Source organism: Bactrocera tryoni, chromosome 2 (assembly GCF_016617805.1).
Source record: "Bactrocera tryoni isolate S06 chromosome 2, CSIRO_BtryS06_freeze2, whole genome shotgun sequence".
NCBI classification, from domain to species: Eukaryota; Metazoa; Arthropoda; class Insecta; order Diptera; family Tephritidae; genus Bactrocera; species Bactrocera tryoni.
This window is the reverse complement of record NC_052500.1, coordinates 83351122-83372348: the sequence shown is the minus strand read 5'-3', so window position 1 is coordinate 83372348 and position 21227 is coordinate 83351122. Positions and strand designations below refer to the sequence as shown.

Below are 21227 nucleotides of genomic sequence, written 5' to 3'. Positions count from 1 at the left end.
CACTTGAGCGTGTTGTCAGCGCAGTTGACAGCAGTTTGACTTTGACTTCAAATTCCATTTTGACTTCTCGACCATTTTTTACTTAGCGGTGTGCACTATGTTATTCCTGTTGTTAGGAGGAGACACATTCTTCGTTCAGTAGAGAGTGACGCGAGCGTCATATGTGCTTGTCACATAATCGCACAAAGTCTTGTCATAGTGATGTCAGCTCAAAATGTCAGCAGCGCTTTGAAGTTGAGCGAAGTAGATAAGTCTTTGTCCATTGGCGCATTTTACAAGAAACCCACACACATATATGCAGAGCTGTGTTTTGACATGCAAATGCGCGTTTGTGTTTGAGTGCTTATTAGCGGTTGAAAGTGCGTGTCACCTGTCACTTGTAAGACCAACTGGCGTTTCGGCAGTCAGGCATGCATTGTACGTGGAGTTGAGTGTTGTCGGTATCACTTAGATTATTTAAAGTGGCGACTGACGTGAAATAAATTTGTGTACTTCGAAATTATACCGTTAAGTACATATGTTCATTTGCCTTATATGCTTCGAGATCCGTAATAATATGTATTTTTCAAATCCGTTAAATATTTTTTTGTACTTACAATGTACTAATAATTTTCCTTTTCACATAATACCCTCCAAAGGTCAAATCAAAATCAAATCAATATAATGCAAACGCTTTGGGTGCTGCTCAAAGCTCTGCGATTTTGTTAGCATATTAATGCGCCACAATTGAATTATGCAGCTTTGCTTTGATTTGAAAGCATTGCTGCAATTGCTGTGGCCTTAGCATGCAATTTTGTAATTGCTTTTGCCTCAAGCAATGATTGGATTGAAATATGGCCACATATATTTAAATCACAGCTGCAAGGACAAATGCTGAAATATACCGTTATATAAACACATATATATATAATGGAAGACAATTTTGATAATTTTGTCATATTATGTAATTAATAAATAATTTCAAACTGAGTTGATGGAAAGAGAACTAAATGGTAATGACTGCCGCAAAATATAGTTTGCTGGAAATGTTATAGAAGTGTTGCGGGATTCTACTTTATCACGAACACTAGTTTTGATGTGAGTTTCATAAAGCAATCTTGGAAAGTCGTGAAGTCATCAAAAACTTGTCTCATATGAGATCTTCATCCATCTGGGTTCATGACGATAACATGGAAAAAGTTAAGGAAACAGTATTAAAAAATAGTCGTATTGACATCAGTGAGATAGCAGAGAAGCTAAATATTTCTTATGAATCGATTCAATACATGTTGGTTAATATTTTGGGTATCAATACTAGACTTGTACAAACTTCCATCTTTTGTAAAAGCAAGCGAGTTGAGGTCGTCTTCATGCATTCATCAAATACGTCATTACTGGTGGTGAGACATTGGTTTACGAGTATTGTTCAATAAGCCAGCAAATCAGTTTTCAGAAACTGAAAAAAGACGAGAAAGTCGATCAAAAATCAAAATGGAGCTTATGGATTTTTTTTTAATTTTAATTGTATGGTTCATCATGAATTCACTCCACAGAGTCAAACGGTCAATTAGTCCATTTTGTGGCGTTTATGTGAAGTAACTTTTGGTAAACGATCAGATTTATGGGCAGATAATGATGTAATGAACCACAGTCGTTGTCATAATCTAGCATAGGTTAGGTTAGGTTAATCTGGTAAATCAAGCGCTGGCCTAGACCAGTGTGGTCCGTTGCGATACCAGTTGGCTTTCAGTTGCTAGGTTCAAGAGTCGTAGTCATCCTTTATCATGCCTGAGCTTGACAAGAAGAAGTGTACAAGACGCGCTCCATTGTTTCCCTGGTTCTAGATATTTTCTGCAGTTTTCTCGATTTGTCAGCCCCACTCTGCGGGGTGTGTCGCCACCAGACAGTGACCAGTTAGTATTCCCATTATTTTTCTATAACTTTTCATTTTCCTTGCGTTTTTCTTTGATAACGTTTTCGGATATTAGTCCTACATCATTCTTGACAATCTCGTCCACTAACACAGCCTGAAATGTACTGGAGTGGTCCGGCAACTTAATCGGTTACCTTATGTCTAACTCTGGTCAGTATATTCCCGAACCAACTCCATCTTCCATTTCGAGCCCAACCGCCATTACCCTCTGAGCTACGCCCGAAGATTTTATATGAAAATTGTCCTGCAGCCAGAGTCGTCCCACCAGTTTGTTGCGCAGTTATCAGCGAAGAAGTCTTTAGGTGACAGGTTTAGTACCAGTTCAAGAGGTGCCGTTGTTCTTAAAGCTGGTCTCCTGGTTGGTGAATTTCTGTACACCTGTCCACTATACTACTGCATCGTACAAGCAGAATTGTTCTGACAATAGCTTTGTAGTACCCAGATTGGGCTGAGCATCTACCCATACGCATATAAAACATTGCTGGCTTTCTTCGCTCTTTCTTCTATATTGTGCTTCTAGAGCAGTTTGTTGTCCAAGACTAACCCAAGGTACTTGGTCCAGTTTTTGTGAGAGAGTTGTGCCCCATTTATAGAAAGAAGTTTCTTCACCACTAGTGTTCACAGAAGCGGAGATAGCTCTAACAAGGTGTGAAAATAGTTTTTGGTCAAATATAGCAACATCGGTCGGTATAGCAACATTGAACGACTTTTTAAAGACTTTGATAGCTCTATAAATGAATTATGTAGCGAGAGAAGTCAAAAAAAGTTTCAGATACTAACTTTAGTGCTTGTTTACTGCGAACCTATACTGTAGTCAACAACCCACAGCGTAAGCCACTGACTGAAGCAGAGACAAATTAATTTTAAAATGAAAAAATAATAATTAATTAAAACAAACAAGTTAAGCATATCACTACTGCGCTATTTTAATCCTCCTACAAGATGCACTTAATTCTCTTACACTCTTCCCTGCTCACCAGTTTGTTTATTTTCTGTCAACAGCGCTGAATCCGCTGCTAAACTGACAGTGAAAATGAGCGACTTGTATCGTCTGCACTAAGCTAGACACAGCTACAAGCACTACAGCTTCTTTCATGCTGCAAGCTGAGTCAGTGACTGCTGCTTGTCGCATCCTTTGCGCCCAGCATGTCTATTTAGATATTTGCTCCTCCAGTTGCAGTTGGTTGCCTGCAATGCTTGCAGTTCCTTGCATCGACGCCACGGCGCTTGTTTGAGTGGTATCATGTGACCCTACGTCTTGTTGACTGACTATGTGGCAGTAATTACCACACAACATGCTAAGCCAATTGAAGCGGAGTACGATTTGGGCAAACTTCACTTTGCAAGTGCAATTTGGTGGCGTCACAAAACCGAACGTAGTGACGGGGCGTCTGCAGCGGTATGCACGCAAGATGGAGCGTTGACTGTGACAGCAGTGGCGCAGCATTAACAACAACAACAGTCTTGTCAAATTGTCACTGCAGTTTTCAATTGTTTTTTGTGGCTATACTCAAGTGTCGTTAAACAACGACTACACAGCAGCAACAGCAAACTTATTTGCCAGTGCAAGTTCATACGTAATAAAGCACAGTGGAGTCCACAGACCCAAATCAAGCTTTTGTATGCAAGCGTGTGGTAATTTGTAGCATTCAAGCAATTAAAGTTGCTTTTGCGTTGCATATAGCCTGGGGGCTTGTGCCACTACAACTGTTGTTGTTTTGTGCTTTGCCAATGCTTCTCCCTCAAATGTTCGATTATTTTGGCAATTTTGCCGCATTGCTGCCAAAGAGAATTTGATTTTTGAAATAAACACGCAGCGGGTAATTTCCGGAACACGAAGTGAAAGATTATTAGGGTGGTTCATATTTTTTAGGAAAAAATATTGGGTAGTCGGAAAAGTCATTTCGTATTTTGTCAATAGATGTCGTTACAGTCGTGTCATACCATACAGTGTTCGAAAGGTGAGCTTCATTTAACCAAAAAAAAAATTAAATTCGGGGAAGTTGAAAACAGTTTCAGCGCTTCAAAAATGAATCAAATAATGAAGAAATTCGCTATATTTGGAAATTTGTGTATTAAAAAAGGAAAGAATTCCACGCAAGCCACCATTGAAATTTGTGAAGTTTACGGAGACGATGCTGCATTAGTTCGTGTAGCACAACAATGGTTCGCTCCCTTCCGTTCTGAAAATTTCGATTTACACTGATGGAAAAACGTCTCTAGTGAAAAACTGCAAAAAGTGGTCTACCAAAATGATCATATTTGGTTCATTAAAGTTCATTATAAATATAATTGAAAATCTGTTGAAGTTTGATTAGAAATACGAAAAGACTTTTTCGACTACACAGTATGTATATATTTTAATTTAAGTTTTCATATATTTCGATAAATCGACTGTATAAAATTGCCACACCCCCATGTGCCAGCGCATACAACCATATATTAACTATTCAGCCATGCACACACTAACACAAGTGCATATGTGTGTGTATGTGTCTATTACTGCTATTACATTTGACATGCAAGTGGCGTTATTTTACAAATTGATTATTGCACTTCGCCGTGCTCTGCTCTTTCTCCAGTTCATTGCAACGGCAATGCTGTTAATGCTGTTATTGGTGTTGCTGGAGCAGCTGCCATTTTGGGTATTTGATTTTCCAACTGAGAATTGCTGACGAGATTTGCAGGGATTTGCAGAAGAAATGAGCAAACGAAGCACTCGTGTATTTGTGCTTCACGTGCAGGAAGCGCTAGCACACAGCTGCAAAGAATTATAATCATGTATATGTGTGTGTGCATAAAGAGTTGCATTCTGTACCAAGCAGGACGCATGGAATTGTTCATTAGCTTACCTTTAAGTAAACGTATGTCTGTATGTATGTTTGTGGCGGATATACTTACACAACAATGTTGTCTTACAGAGCAATCTGCTGCCAAATATCTCCATAACTTATGCTTTGGCAGGCATTTTCAGTTAGCCGACCAGCAATTTGCGCCGTAGAATGTTTGAGCGGTAGCTTTGAACAGCCTGAAAATTTCACATGTGTATCGTTTTGTTAGGCTCAGCGATTTTTGAAAGTGGTACACTATTTCAATTCGGATAGTGAGTGAAAAATTGTTTCCTCTGAAATTGCGGGTTTCCAAAGTACTACTTAGAAAGGGAAGTTAAAATTTTTTATGTAATATTCTTACAGTCGGAAAAAAATTCTTGTTGCCATAATTAGGTATATCTAAAATTCAGGAAGGAATAGTAGGTTCAATTTTGTGCCGTTATATTTACTGTATTTCTATATTTTTATTAAGCGTTATCAGTGTATCTAAAGCTATAAGCAAAAAGCAAATGAAAAGAGTAAGTGAAAAAGTCATGTGAGTTTAAGAACCATACAGCTTCCGATGGTTGCGTTGAATATGTTCTTGCATCAGCTGCCCATAGACGTTTTCTTACGAAAAGTAGCAAAATTTTCTGTTATATGGAGTTAAGAGATTGAAAGGGGAAGAGTTATGGACATTAGGTGAAAATGCGATTTAGACGTGATGAATCCAAAAAAAACTGTAACATAGGGTCGTAGACATACACCGTGGGCCTTGTTATCACTCCCTCTATATGCCTACCAAACTGAGACAGCATCTACCAAGCGGAAATACTGGACATAGAGGAGGAATGAGAAGTTCTACGCAATAACTACGGGAAAACAAATGAAGCTATCATATAGAATACACTGATAGCTACGTGGAATTGCTTACCACGTTATTATTATTACAATGTTGTTGTCCAAGTCCATATCATCTAATTCGAGCCAAAAATATTTGGTTATCATTGAGAGGTAAGGATTCAAATTCATAGTAACGTGCAGGTCTTCATCATCACGGAAGGAGTACGGCCCAATGACGCCGCCGTCCCATAAACCCCACAAAACCGGAAATTTTCGGAATGTAATGGTGGCTAATGCATAGCCATTCAGCCAGAAGCGTCAAGTGGCTTCAGTTCTTGAGTCAATTTGATCTTTGAAGGATATGAGCTCAGATTTTTTCGAAAAAATTCACCACACCGACGTCACAGAGATGCCCAACGCTTAAAAGCCGGCGTGTGAGAGACTGATTTGGGTCTTCCTCAATTGATGCGCTAGCGGCAGCAATATTCTCGACTCTACGGGCACTTCTTTGTCTCACTGGCATGGAAATATTTCGTACTGAGCCTGTGGATTTAAATTTTTCTACTAGACGCTCAATAATTGATTTGACGGGACGATTATGATTGAAGGTAGCGCTCTTAAAGTTGAGGCCACTGACTCCAAATGTCGATAGTAAATTTTAATAATTTGGACTCGTTGTTGAATCATATATCTTTCCTTTATCAAAGGACAAACCTTACTAAAAAGAAATCTTAAAAGAGCGGGAAAAATATGGCTTCCTTTGCTGTCCCTGTCGGTCTACTTTTGTAGCTTCGCTATTGAAAAACCCGTTATAAACCGTGTTCAATTCATAACTGCAAAAATTTAGAAACATTAAAGCGGTACTGAAGTATAGCCGCCATAGCTTGCTCAACTCTAGTTCATTATTAATATGACAGTTTATTTGGTTAAGACTACTTGAGTTGAGTATTCCATTTGGTAAATATCCAAAGTTTGACACACCAAAAGAATGACTTTAAGGTTTGCTTATAAGGAAACATTACATTGCAGTAAATTAGAATAGAGTGTGCACTTGTTTGATATTGAAGTCATATAAAGCTCTTGCCACCTGCAAGCGGACGCGCCGCAAGGTCTCTACGCATATGCAAATGGTTATGTGTGTGTTTATCCTTAACCATCAACCGTGTATTGGCGTAGTAGCTCAAACGATCCCTCACCAATATGTTTAGCTGGGCGTTACACAATTTATTACATTTAAATGTCGATAAGCAGCAGGACCCCAACAAAAATAAATATGCCATATTCAGATTAAACTCGGTACTTTATATACATACGCAGACCGTTATGTTATACTACGTGTAGCCATCAGCTTTTATATTGCCCGTGCGTGGGCGTAAGCATAAGTGGAATGGTATAAAACGTGCCGGAAGTGCCTTTAAAATATATCTATCTATGTATGAGTTGTGAGTGTAATGGTATGCATAAATAAAGGCTCATATAACAGACAGCTAGGCTAGGTAAGCAGTAGCAACCATCCAGTTGCAAGTTTAAAGCCCGCCAGGATATTACTGATAAAGCATACTCACTGATAGATGTATATGTGTGTGTGTGATTATAATAAATTTCCATATGAGCTTGTATGTGTGTGCGAGCATTTATTTATATGCAGGCAGACATTGACGGCGACACATGTTCGTATTTATTTATTACAAATGATATGTGAAACAATGCTCGTAACGAATATGCACAACAACAACAACAGCAGCAGCAGCAACAGCTATTGTCGTAATAAGACAAACGAACATGAGGAGCTTTTGTGGATGCCCCGAGCGGGCCGTATGAGGAAGACAAAGCACACGTAACATTCAGACTGGCAGATCAACCGCACGGCGTTGAAGAGCATAAATGGGCTGTAAGTGAGGCTGTGGCAAGGTGTGAAGAGCAACTGCACAAGCTGACAGATAGACGGAGCAATATGTTTGTGTATCAAACGGACAGACAGAGAGACAAAACGGAAATACATCGGCTGAATGAGCGTTGCGAAATCAGAGTACGCCTCCGTAATACAGACAAACCATAGTATATATTATATATATATTATATATTATATATAGCATGTATATGCATTTTTATGTGCGGCTAGGCATACAGCATATGCTGGTGATTACTGCTGGCTGTTTACATTGTCTCCAATGTTATTGTTCATTACAACTATTGTTATTTTTGTTTGTACTTAAAATGGCACACAACATATGTATGTATGTGTAAGTGTGTGTTTAGCTGGCAAAACTCAATTCATTGGGTGTGGTAACAATGCAAACTTGAAATGAATCAAATACAAGAGGAGACGTATCAACGTGCAAGGGCTCGCTTACAAGCTTCTCATCTATGTATGTATGCATGTATGAGTGCAGCTCACAAGGAAATAATAATAAAGTAGGAATGCAAATAAAAACGTCTGATCGAGTAGTAAGAACTATAAATCAGGAAGCGATACAAATAAATTATGAATATCAATGTGATATGTCTGGGCGTTTTAAGTGTGCTGTAGTCAGTCATGGCGTATGAGTAACAAACGATTTAAATTTGTTGAATATTGCAGAGGATTTTATTAGAGTTGGGCTATAGCAGACTGTAGTAGTGTGGAGAAAATGCTTCTTAAATTGAAGATTAACACACAGAAAGGTGTTTTTCGAGACGAAAGCTGTACAAACTAACGGGTTTCTAATAATCTTCAATATGAAACTGCAAAAATTTAAAAATGCTTATTTATAGTAATATACCGTGTAGTTTTTAAAATTCAAAAAACGTCACAGACTCTATAAATAATCTGCGCGATAAGCTAAGTCGACTGTCTGCCTGACCATCTGTCCGTTTCTATACACTACAACTAGTATCACTATTTATAAAATATCAATCTGAAATTTTGTACAAGAGCTTTTCTCTCCCAGAAGTTACTCATATATCGCAACCGACGATGTCGGACCACAACGGGATAAGGCTGCCATACAAACTGAGCTAGCGGAATTCAGTGTTTGCTTGGAAATTTTTTTTATTTTAAGAGATATCATAACGAAATTTCACACTCAGTATCTTTTAATCCCATGTTATTATCACTGATAATATTTTTCACATCGGATCACTAAAGCACATAGCTGCCATACAAACTGGTTGAGTAAAACAAAGTTGTTGTATGGAAAACTTTTTTATATGATAATATAGCTTCACCAAATCTGCCATGAATTATTGCTGGGAATAGCGGTACAATTTTAGAACATACTGTTAAGATCGGGAAACTATTGCGCATAGCTGGAATACAAACTGACCGATGAAATTTAAGGTAGAGATTTTTTTTCCTCAATTATGCTATATGAAATACACCTGTGGAAGGAATTCTTGCTTTGGTGCAGTCAAAGTTGAATTTTTTTTTATTTCTACTTAAATTTGGGCTAAAGCAGGATGTCAAGTTTGAAAGTTTTTTACTTTAAACAAGCGGCATTTGGGAGGCAGGGAATAATTTTCTTTTTGTTGTTAGATACGCCCTTAAATAATATTAAAAAATATTTTTTTGGAAATAATTAACCTTGCACTAATCGTAGCACAATTATCTAGAATAAACGTCACTCAATAGTCAATGTTTCCAACAGCTTTCAACTGCTGCAATTACTTCTGGTAGTTACACCATGGCGTATGAGTGCTCTAACCTTACCCATTCACACGTTTCTATTTAGTACCATCAAACGGAGTAAAATCAATTTCAAACTGCAGTCCCCTCGGCTACCGTACCTTGTACCGTTATATTGATTGTAGTGCATAATTGGAAACAACTTTTTCTCTTTTCTTTGCAATGAATTTTTGAAAAGCTCATTCTGCACAAACAGTCCGGCAGCACTTGCTTCCAAATACACACACACGTACCGTACAAACACAAGCAAAACTATAACAAAGCAGTAATATTCTAAATTGAATGAGGAAGTTATTTGCTTACGCTACTTTGTTGTTGTTGAATGTTTGCTTGCTATTGTTTTTTTGTGTTTATTTAGTTTGCTTTGCAACACAACAATGCAATGCTCTTATATATTTATTTTACCCTAATGGACAATTCAATTTGTTGCTGTTGATTGTTGTAGCCGAACACGCATCTAACGGCATCCGCTTTAAACATTATACTTACGGTTATGTTGAAATTTGGGAGCATTTTATTTGAAAGTGATTCCATGCACATTTACACAGACAGGCGCACGCCAAGCCTATGCGAATTGTGTGAATGCTCCCAATGGGGACATTCAAATGTCAGCATAACAAGCGGATCGGCCTCAAAGAGCAAACAAAGGAATTCTATTTGTAGTTCAGGAAAAGACACACTGAAATATGAAGTGTGAATTAAAAGATAAAAAAATCAGAGAACAACAAATAAATTTACGAAAACGAAGAAAATTCAGAAATTCTTAACAATATATAGTATACATACGAGTATATGTGAAAATATTATCTCAAAATAAAGCTGAAGTTGATCTTACAAAAACTTTCAGAGATATGACCGTATTTGTAAAATTATTTTTCTTCTTCTTTTTTACCCGCTTATAGATCGCTTACGCGGTTATAGCCAGCTAACAACAGCTCACCAGTCGTTTTTCCTTTTCGTTGTTTGGCGTCAATTGAAGATGAAAAGTGCAGCCAGATTCTCCTCCACATGATTTCTTCAAAACGGAATGGAGGTTTTCCCCCTCCGCTGCTTTCAACGGCGGGTACTTAATCGAAAACCTTAAGAGCTTGAATATTCTCATCCATTCGAACAACACGACTCAGGCAGCGTAGCTACTGTCTCGTACAGCCCATCGTTCCACCGTCTGCGGTAATCGCCATTGCCAATGCGCAAAGGAACACAAATTTTCCGCAAGCACTTTCTATCGAACGTTCCCGACGCCGACACATCAGATGTTCTTACCATATAGTAGGACGTTCGCTGAGAGAGGACTCTACTTTTCAATTGCCTACTCAGTCCGAAATAGCACTTGTTGGTAAGAGTGATGCTGCCTGGATTTCAAGGCCATTATTGTTGTTGGTTTTAGTGCTCGTTCCAATATAGATGAAATTACTTACAACTTCAAAGTTATGACTGTCAGCAGGGGCGAGAGAACCCATTCTCGAATGTGATGACTGTTTGTTTCATGACAGAAGATATTTCATCTTTCCTCGTTGTACACATATTCGCTTCTTTGTTTAACCTGGAAAAATAAAAACTGACGACGCAGTTGTTGCGGCCAATGATATACGCCAGCAGCTCTTATAGGAGATTGTACCTTTTCTATTAAGCTCTGCATTATTTTCTCCAGCAAAATATTGAAGAAGTCGCTTGATAGGGAGTAGTCTTGACTGAAACTTCGGTGGTGTGGTCCATATTTCATACACGGAACCTTTCCAAGATATGACGCAGGGTAAATATTTGGTTAGTGACAGATCTTTTAGGGCTAAAGCCACACTGATAAGATATCGGATTGTTTGTAGCACATTATCTAGTAAGCAAAGGCAATTTTTTTGGAAAATTTTGGTAAACTTGGTGTGCTGGCTAGTATTGATAATACATATGTCAGATTATTTAAACCACTAAGAGATGGTCTTGAAGCAAACGGGTTTTAAACGCGCTTCTCTCGAAATGCTGTTTTCAGCGGCGATGAAGAACATTTCACCTACACGATTAGTCTGTTTGACTTAAAGATCTCACGCGATCTTCTTAGATGTATATATTTCTTAGGCAATGAGTGAAAAATAAGATTTTTGGATTTTAGACAATTTTACAATATTAAACCGGAAATTCTTCCTTACCTTATTTCAGAGGTTTTTCTGAGGTTCACGACTTGGATTAATTTAATCCAAAATTTGTCAAAATGAATCGTCGATTATATAACAAAAACGCGGTTTTCTGAGTCGATATAATCTTTTAAGAAGCTATACCAGTGTGACTCTTCAAAAATCGTTTTTTGTTTTGCTTTCTCCATTGTTTATATTTCTAAAAATATTCTATGAAATAGGCAAGGTCATGTTCGACTTGAAATTGAAACAGATTATTCTTAAATATATTCACTGTACCATGACTTACGATCTTTTTGGATAGTCAATTTGGCATTAAAAAAACAATGAAAATTTTTTATCTAAAAAACAATACTTTTTTCAGAACTACGCCATGTTTTTAACATTTGATTTTTTCAAAAATCATAGGTCATTGTAAGAAATATCTCCTTAACATATTATTTACATAACTCCGTTATTTTTCAATACTTTTGTAAAAAAAAATCTTAAAGTATTGCCAAAAAAATCTTTATTATTATTTTTAATGGGTTATACTGGTATAGCCACTTAAGTATCTTATTCATAAAACTGAAATATTAAAATTTATTTTACATCTTATTTTCTTACAGTTTACACCCACTGCAGTTCATCATGGTACAGATCACTGCCATAACTAATCAATAATTGCGCTAATATTAAACAGAAGATATCCAAAGTGTACTAACATAAGTCAGCATAATAACCAAGAACCAAAACCAAAATACCATTTAAAACAGCCATCAACATTCCTAAAATAAACATTTAATATATAACCACTGATTGCTATTCCAAGTAATAAACTGGATCATTGGTATTTTTAAGTCTAAGCGTCAAGAATAATCTACACTTGCAACAGCACAAATTAGTTATAAACAAAACTTACGGAAACCTAAACTGTAAGCCGGAGCAGCAGCATAAAACTCTTGGGTTGTAATTTAAGTAAACAAAAAAGGAACTCCGAAGAATATATAAAAATAACGCTAAGTATAATTTACTAAAAATGAATTCGAAATAAAAGTAACAAACTGAAAGTGGAGAGAATTAATAAATATTTCAATACTCGCCATAAAACTTAGGCAGCTATAAGCAGTACAATATCGTACCAAATACAGTAGCAACGCGAATTTTATTTTATGCAGCACTGAGACACACATCAACGCACTAAAGCTGCAACAGGAAGTGAAAGCTTGTTTTGCGAAATCAACAAAGCTCTGCCACTAACTGCAAGGAAGTAAATCGAGGTTAAATCTGCGCAAATGCGTAAAAATGGTGTCGATCGAGGGCGAAGACGATCACAAACGCCATAATGTGAGTAAAAGCGCCAAAAATGCAACGCTGCGAAAGCTTAGCGCAGAAAACGGTGAAAGTGCGAAGCCTAGAATAAGGAAAAGTAGCAGAAGTAGCAGCAACAACAAACGCAATGTCACTTATTTGCATTTTTTACGCAAAACTCGTAGAAAAAGCAACAAGCACAGCTTTAAAGCAACCTCGCCTACCACAAATGCACGAAAATGGCAAGCGTTAAGCGCATATTTGCAAAAGCTGCTGGTCGCGCATAAGAGGAACTACAGCGTGGCTGCGTCAAGCTTTCACGACGCGAAAAGTTTAGAGAACTTGCATTTAAGTGAAAGCTCTGCCGCAAAATGCATAAGCAATATGAGTATATGGAACAATCACTTGAGTTTAGAAGATGCGAAAGACAGTGATGAAATGAAGCGAATATATGGCATGGCGCGTAGCAAGAGTGCGTCGAGCTTAAGCAGTAAAAGTAGCAGCACTTCGCAGCCACAATCGAGTTGTAGTGGTGAAAGTGACAGTCCCGTGAAAGCTGAAGGAAAGCACAGCGGCAATCAGAGCGGGAAAAACTGTTACAATGCTGGCCATAAGCGCTGCAGAATCGACTGGCCTGACAAAAACCACAACTATATAATTATAAGCAATAACCATGAACCAAATGGCAGCTATATTAGAAGGCCGCAATTAACCGAAAGACTGTGCACACGCAAAAAAAGACGCTTGCGGCGGCGTCGAAAAAGAAAGGACACTCATCGCGCAGAAAACCTAATTCATTGTCTAGACGTAGCTAGCGAGCAACAGCTAGTAAACACATCTTCATCAATAGTATCGACACTTAACGCACAACAGGAATCACAACAAACTTCAACTGATTCACAAGCACAACCAACAACAATAGCGACAGCCACAGCGCCAACGCCAGCAAGCACAAATCACAACATGCTCGAGAGCATGTCAGTAACCGCTGAGTTATTGTCGTTGGCAAAAATAACTGCAGCGCAAAAGTATATGTCGCCAGCTAGCGAGACACTTCCAAAACTTAGCAATTCTCTTAAGCACCGCAATAAAAGTTGCTGTAGCAGCAATGCAACTACTGTGCAACAGCAAGCAAAGAGAGGCAATAAAGGTGCAACAATAAAAGCCACGCCGTCAGCTTCATCGGCAGCACTCGCCGCAACGCCTGCCATACGCTTGCCGGCATTTTATGCAGCCAACACGTTGCGCCTCTTCTTAACCGCATTGACAACACTGATTGCCAGCACAACACCCACGACGTTCACAGCCACGAAATACTCATGGATATTTTTGTGGATATATGTGAATTTAACTGCTAGAGGTGAGTGCACGATTTAGGCGTAACTTTTTTTATAAGAAATTAAACATTTTATTTAGAAGAGTTTTTTTCAAACACAGTTGATGCTCAGAATTCTTTGAGTTGAATCAAAAAGACAAAACCCCTAGATTAAGTTGAGCTAAGAGGCCGATCCAAACAGCTAACAGGCTAATGTCAATTTCGGATATATCTTCTAGTTTGCTAAAGGTTAGACTATCGGGATGTTTTAGCATCATTCGTGCAAAGGCTGGACGATAGTGGAGAAAGTGCACAGATTTTTCTACATCACCCTCTTCGATACTACTTTGACAACTAGGGTCCGTTTAGATTCTCAGCCTTACCGGATGGATGCCTCTCTGGATCCCCTCTGGTCAGCTCATCGGATTACATTTTCCGTTGTGGCCGGGTAATAATATAGAAATAGAAGGAAACGAAAGGAAGACGAGTTAGCCCACTCGTGGATAGTCATGAGTGCAATTGATGTAAGCTGCGCTAGACCACTCAGCCCCTTCAAAGGTTACTTGCAGCAAAAAACTCAAGAGGAACAACTCAAGACACACCTTAAAGTCACTTTGAGATTATTGATGATGGACCGAGCAAAACGCTTCTACTCCTAGGCAAGAGAGAACTTAGTACAATTGTACGGATCATCACAGGGAACCCCCTTTAAGGAAAAGGGAAAAGTAGAATAGGCAAAATGCAGGGAATATATGAACGATGATGAAACGCTGGAACAATATCTTTGTGAATGTCCAGGCATCAGCGGGTCTAAACTTAAAATACACTGCTCAGCTGGAGTGGAGAAAGTCAATACTTTTTACCAAGTCCATTTTTATCCAGAAAGATTTAATTTTATAACTACACGGCAGTATAATAGGTCTAATGGTGACTTATGTGCGGCCGACTACAGTCTGGAGCTCTTGTACCTCCCTTTTTAACCAATCAGCTAAATGACAATTTTACGGTAAAACACCTGAAAACGCTTAAAGATCTCTCTTCTAACTCAGTAAAGCTTTGCAGATCTTACATTCCGGCACTAAATACATTTCAAAGGTTCTGTTGTAAAGATTTATGGGATCACTTGCTCTGTCAAGGTTCTTCCTATGTAGGATTTTTAAAAATCTTGTTCGAAATTAAAATCTTTCTTTATATTCATTTAGTGACCTTATATCATAATATTGGGTAGTCGAAAAAGTCTTTTCGTTTTTCTAATCAAACTTCAACTTTTTGTACTCTCGCAACAAAGTTGCTAAGGAGAGTATTATAGTTTTGTTCACATAACGGTTGTTTGTAAGTCCTAAAACTAAAAAAGTCAGATATAGGGTTATATTTTCCAAAGTGATCAGGGTGACGAGTAGAGTCGAAATCCGGATGTCTGTCTGTCCGTCCGTCTGTCCGTCCGTCCGTCCGTGCAAGCTGTAACTTGAGTAAAAATTGAGATATCATGATGAAACTTGGTACACGTATTTCTTGGCTCCATAAGAAGGAAGCTGCATCCAGACTTTTTTTTTTTAAATTGAAAATGGGCGTGGCGTCGCCCACTTATGGACCAAAAACCATATCTCAGGAACTACTGGACCGATTTCAATGAAATTCGGTATATAATATTTTCTTAACGACATGTACGAAGTATGGGTGAAATCGGTTCACAACCACGCTTTCTTCTCATATAACGCTATTTTGAATTCCATCTCATGCCTTCGCTGTATAATATACATATATGTACATTAGGAAATGAAAATACAATTCAATACTCACAGTACACAAATTGATCTAATCTAATTAATTTTACAGCAAAATAAAAAAATATGTAAATGACGGATAAAGAAATCTCGATTATCACTTTATCATGCGAGAGTATAAAATGTTTGGTGACACCCGAACTTAGCCCTTCCTTACTTTTTTTTTTTATATTTATACAAACAAAGAAATAAACAAATATGTACAAGTTTCGCCGACCACTTTTTGTCATTTTGTCCCTAGAGAGAAAATATAGTGATTTTCAAAATACGAAAAGACTTTTTCGACTACCAAAATTATATATCTGATACTGAATTCGTTAAAATCTTCCCCAGCAATATTAAATCGTGAATAACCTGACTCAACACAACAATTCACAACAACACTCAAACTATTAATGTCAGAAACAGTTACCTTTTTGACGCAAAAATCACACGAACCCAGAATAATACTATGCTACTACATTTCATTGTTGTCGTGCGCTTAAAAGTAGACTAGACAACCGTCAAGTGCCCTAACCGACCGTGAGTTCCACAAAACACTACTTTTTCACACATTTGCTGTCCTAACTGACTAACCGAAATTTTACAGTTTTATATGTTTTTTCTGTCACATGAAACTGACAGAGCGCTTCGTTGTCACATTTTATACATTTTGCCCATTTCGTTTTTTAGAATTTGTTATACTTCGCACTTGTTGCTGGTTTATTTGTTGGTTGCATGTGGGGTCCGCAGCGCAGCGCCAAAACAATGGCAGCAGACATCGCATGCACTGGCAGTGTTTATTATTCAAGGGTGTCGTTACAGCAGCTCGCATTGTCTAGCACCGCTTGTTGTCACAAACACAAACACCTACACAGCAGTGTTGGCGAGTGTGTTTCTGCCACCACCCCCCCGGCTATGAACTCATGCCAACGCATATTGGCCTTTTTTCTTGGGATGGAACGTGATTTCTTTGGCATCTTCTTCCTTCCCGCCTCAAACAGCATGGCAGTTCAGCGCAGTCAAGTTGGTTGAGGGTCTCGCCTTTGTTATTTGCTCGGCGCTCGGCTGCACCGCACGTAAATTACCCTGAAGTGCACTCAAGCGCCAACGAGTGCAACTCAAGTACTACAACTTATAAGATTCGCCTTAAAAGTCTCTTAAATTTTTAATTCAATACGAATTTGCATTGTGTCAAAAGATAGGCGTTTAGCAGCAGTGTGCGGCAAAGCAAAACAAAGAGTGCGAGAGGCTGTTGGAAATCGAACTTGAGCGGGAGTGGTTGAAAGGCGTTCAATTGGAATTTGCCACGCGCCTATTAAGTTAAGGCAAAAGCGATGAAATGTTGATTGGAGTTTAACAAAGGTTTTAAAACTCGAAAGTTGGAGAGATTTTTGCCATATTGTGTGGTGAAATTTATTGTTATAAGGTGACCATATGTGTTTGAGAACTTATAGCAACTTTGGAGTACATTTCAAGATTGATATGCTGATAGAGTCAAATCCATGAACTTGATAAATAAATAATTTAGTAAACTGCGTGTGGCTCAAGTTTCTACAAGAAAATCTGAGAATGTACATATGTTGTTCCGTCCAATTTGAATTAAATTTATGATAAAAGTACTTTATTACATAAATAGAATTTATATGTTCATGGCTTAAAACAGCAGTATACCCAAGACAATACCCAAATTGTAACCAAAACTATACCCAAAACTATAACCAAAACTACACCCAAATTTATACCCAAAACTACACCCAAAACTAAATCCGAAACTATATCCAAAACTATACCCAAAACTATACCCAAAACTATACCCAAAACTATAACCAAACTATACCCAAAAGAGTCTCAGTGGCTTTTTAAATTTCTGTTTCTATTTCCTCCACCACACCCTACTCCTTAACTCGGCATACCCCAATTCACGACCTTCAAGGACAACCATTTTTAATAATTGACTAATCCACACCCCTGAGCTCAAACGCGCTGACCTTAATTCGGCATAAGTAAATACCTAACCAAAGGCGTTTTTAATTATGCAGAAAGCTGAAAATTTTATTCTTTCAGCGTGCTGCTAATAAATTCCAAAACAAACTCCTCACTCACGCTCCAGCGCTGCGAATAGTTGTGTAAATAAAAAATGTGTCCTATTTCATTGCTGGCCTGGGTACTTCAGTTCGCTTCAGACGTTGCCTCAGCGCAGAACTAATTACTTTTAATTTCTTTGTTATTATTATATTAGCGCTGTGATTTGAATCTCCAGCATCCCTCGTGTGGTTGTAGCCTTGAATATTTCCAAATATTTGTTTTGCGTTGAAAATGCGCACAATCCAAAATAGATTGCACGCGTTCATTCATATCTTTTTCTATTTCTATCCTCGGCATTTGAATAACTGGAATTATATATATATTATATGTATGTGGTGGCATATAATTTGTTGGAAAATTAGGTTAAATAATTATATATTTAAATACATATTCACCATGCCATCTCCAGCAGATCGCTCATTGCTCACAGCGTTTACACACAGTCAGCGAAAGCTCTTCATTTATTAACGAATACTTCTATACTAATATGTATATATTAAAACTGTATATAATGCCTCCCGTTTGTCTGTGTTTGTGTCATAGCTATTTGAAAAATTATTTAACGCTGCTGCCAACCAATGAAAATATATAAACAAACAGGCAGTAAAAAATAAAAAAAAACAGTCCGCTTTAAAAGGCTAGTGCCACAAATTTGCGCCCCGCATAACCATTGAAGCGCCTAAGCCGCTGAATGACCAATGGCAATTCGACGCAATTCATTACTGACCCATTGACCGCGCCATGCCCGCTGTTTAGTCTTCTGTCGTGGGGTCGTGGGGTTCGACCAAAATGAAGTTGAGAGCGGTTTTCCGCATTGCGGTTCGCTATGCCATTTGAAAATTTATCGTTGTGCCTAATTGGTGAAAGTGGAGCAGACACATTCGTATTTTACGTTTTTCCTTTTTCCTTTTTGGCAGTAAAATTAAATGCAAAAATATTTAACTGTTGTGGGTATACATATAGATGGCAAAATATAACTTGAAGCATGACAAATTTGTATGCCTTAGAGCTGAATTGAAAGTGTTCCAGCTTTGGAAGAAGAATCACAATTTCTAAAGAAATATTTGTCATACTACTTGAGCTTAGTTTCAATTTTTAAGAAGTAAATTAGGTTAGGTTAATCTGGTAGGCGAATGAGCCACGCAAAAACCAGTTTTGGTCATTTGCTATACCAGATACAATGCAGATACTAAGGAACAGAATATACTAAGTAGAGTCCCTCTAAATTTAGTTAGTCCCGTTAGTTGGCCAAGACTGTACTGCTCTTTCAAGTTTAACTGAAGCCATGACTATTAGTTAATTACTTCAGTTTTGGAACACTACTGTTACAAAGGCACCACAAAATAAGTTTAAGGTAGTGTGGCTGGTTCTCAGAACAACAAGCTCCTATTTAAGGATGGAAGGAATTGAGTAATATGAGAGGATCATCTCATCATACCTTCAGAAACTTCGTAAAATAGAAAGCTTAGAATTAAATTTAGTCTCAAAACTGGTTAGTTTGAGTAAGGTGGTTGTTGTTGTTGTTGCAGCGGCAGAATTCTGCCGAGTTGACCGTCCTTGGCCGGATAAAAATCCGGGTTCGTTTCGGTTATGTAGACCCGACTGTTGTAGGCTCGCTATAAAAGTAACGCAGTATACCACTTGAACAGCAATGAACGATGGTCCTTTATGGTTTTTAAACGCCCAGATATTAATCACCATACTATTATTTAGATCGGCGCAGCGCTTTGATCCTACTACAAATTTATGAAGGGTGCTTGATATTAGTCTTAGGTACTTTGCCGTATTGCCTGAAAGTGTGACATGAGAATCTCAGTATTTCAAACTCAATCTGGCAAAAGCTGTAAAGTTGGAAAGAAGGTGTCTAGATGTTTCCATCTTCTCGCTTCCATACAGTTTTGACAATTTGCGTGCAACAAGACCAGAAACCTCTTCGCCTGTGAGCCTATTGGTTAGTGTCCAGGCAGAATACCAAAAATGGCGAGATCGTTTCTAAGAGATGACTGTCATTTTACGGAACTCTTGCACGATACTTATGGTCAGCAGCAACTCTCAAGGCCGTACAAGTTTTGGTTGTTGACCGTTGCTTGGTAAGCTGGCGACAGGTCTATAATTTTAGCGCTATAGCATAAGAGAACAGCGGAGTACCGACTCGTTGCCACTCTGATTAAAATTTATTAAAGGTAAAATCCCTAGCAAACTTGTCCGCATTGCCGTAAAATATTGCAAAACATTAAAAAACTTACTCCTATGTAGCATAAAATGTTTAGCTGCCGCTGTCAGATATAACCCATATATTAGGTTTCTACTACCCCGAAAAATCGAAATTAAGTTTTTTATTTCTTACGAACAATTTCATTATATTACTAGTAAGTAGAAGATATAACCAATATACAACCATTTGATAACCAAAACTCAAATTTTGTTTCAATATGAGTGATGTCTATTATATCGTTCTCCCTTCGGCTGTAATCTTATGAAAAGTGATGTTAAGTTAGGTGACGATATACTTTATGGGGTATCCGTCGCTTCTTTTTGGGTGTTACAAACATCGTGGCAAACTAAGTATACCTTTTCAGAGGAAACTTAAAGAAGTTCAGACAATGGAAACCACCTTCGAATCGTTTAAAAATAAAATGTGGAGCATTTATGCTTCAGGAAAGTCAATATATTTCTATTACGAGTTATGAATATGTATACTGAATAAAGGAAAAGCTTTCAGTTGCTACAGAAAACTTGCCTTATTTTGTACTGTTGTCAATATTATAGATACAAAAATATGTGTCTTTACCAATACATGCCTAAACAGAAGCAAATTTGTATACGCTTTCAGGCCGCACTGGCCGCAGGCTCCTACCTTGCCTGCAAGCCTATATACACACACACGTGCTTACCTGTGTATATTGGTAATTTATAGCTGCCAGCAAAGTCGATATATACAGGTTCCGCAAATGCATTGAGTTAGCATTTGAGAAGTTCATGTATTTATCGAGACATACGTATTACTTATACATATATCTATGAATATTTATGTACCCTTATTAGTTGGCCTGGCAGCGTACTTATGGCGAATGCAAACTGCATGCAACTTCAAGTAGGTATGCACCGGCAGCAACTAACAACGTCAGCGTGGAGCCAAGCAAGCATGAAGTTATGCATTATGCACTTGTAATATCCGCCATGCAAATACTCTGAACATATGTTAGTTCATATGCGTATACAATGCACTGTATATATGTATGCTAAATGATGGCAGTTTATTGCGTCGCAGCAGTTGCATAGCCATTCAGGCATAAGAAGCAGCTCGAGTGCTGCTTCCCCACCACTTGCGTGCACACTTATGCAAATTCTATTGCAATTAGAAGTTACTTACATAACCATCAGTATTTTATATCACATAGCAGAGCAGTTTATAT

General features: G+C 38.0%; 1 protein-coding gene across 1 annotated transcript in view; it reads left to right on the top strand.

Annotated features, from left to right (window-relative positions):
- Positions 1–21227, top strand: part of LOC120767977 (neuronal acetylcholine receptor subunit alpha-7-like) — a 215648-nt gene that overhangs the window by 77969 nt on the left and 116452 nt on the right. Inside the window, exon 2 of the mRNA XM_040094388.1 lies at positions 11964–14005. Coding sequence (XP_039950322.1) covers positions 12640–14005 — 1366 coding nt within the window. The 5' untranslated portion in view covers positions 11964–12639. The remainder of the gene's footprint in view (positions 1–11963; positions 14006–21227) is intronic.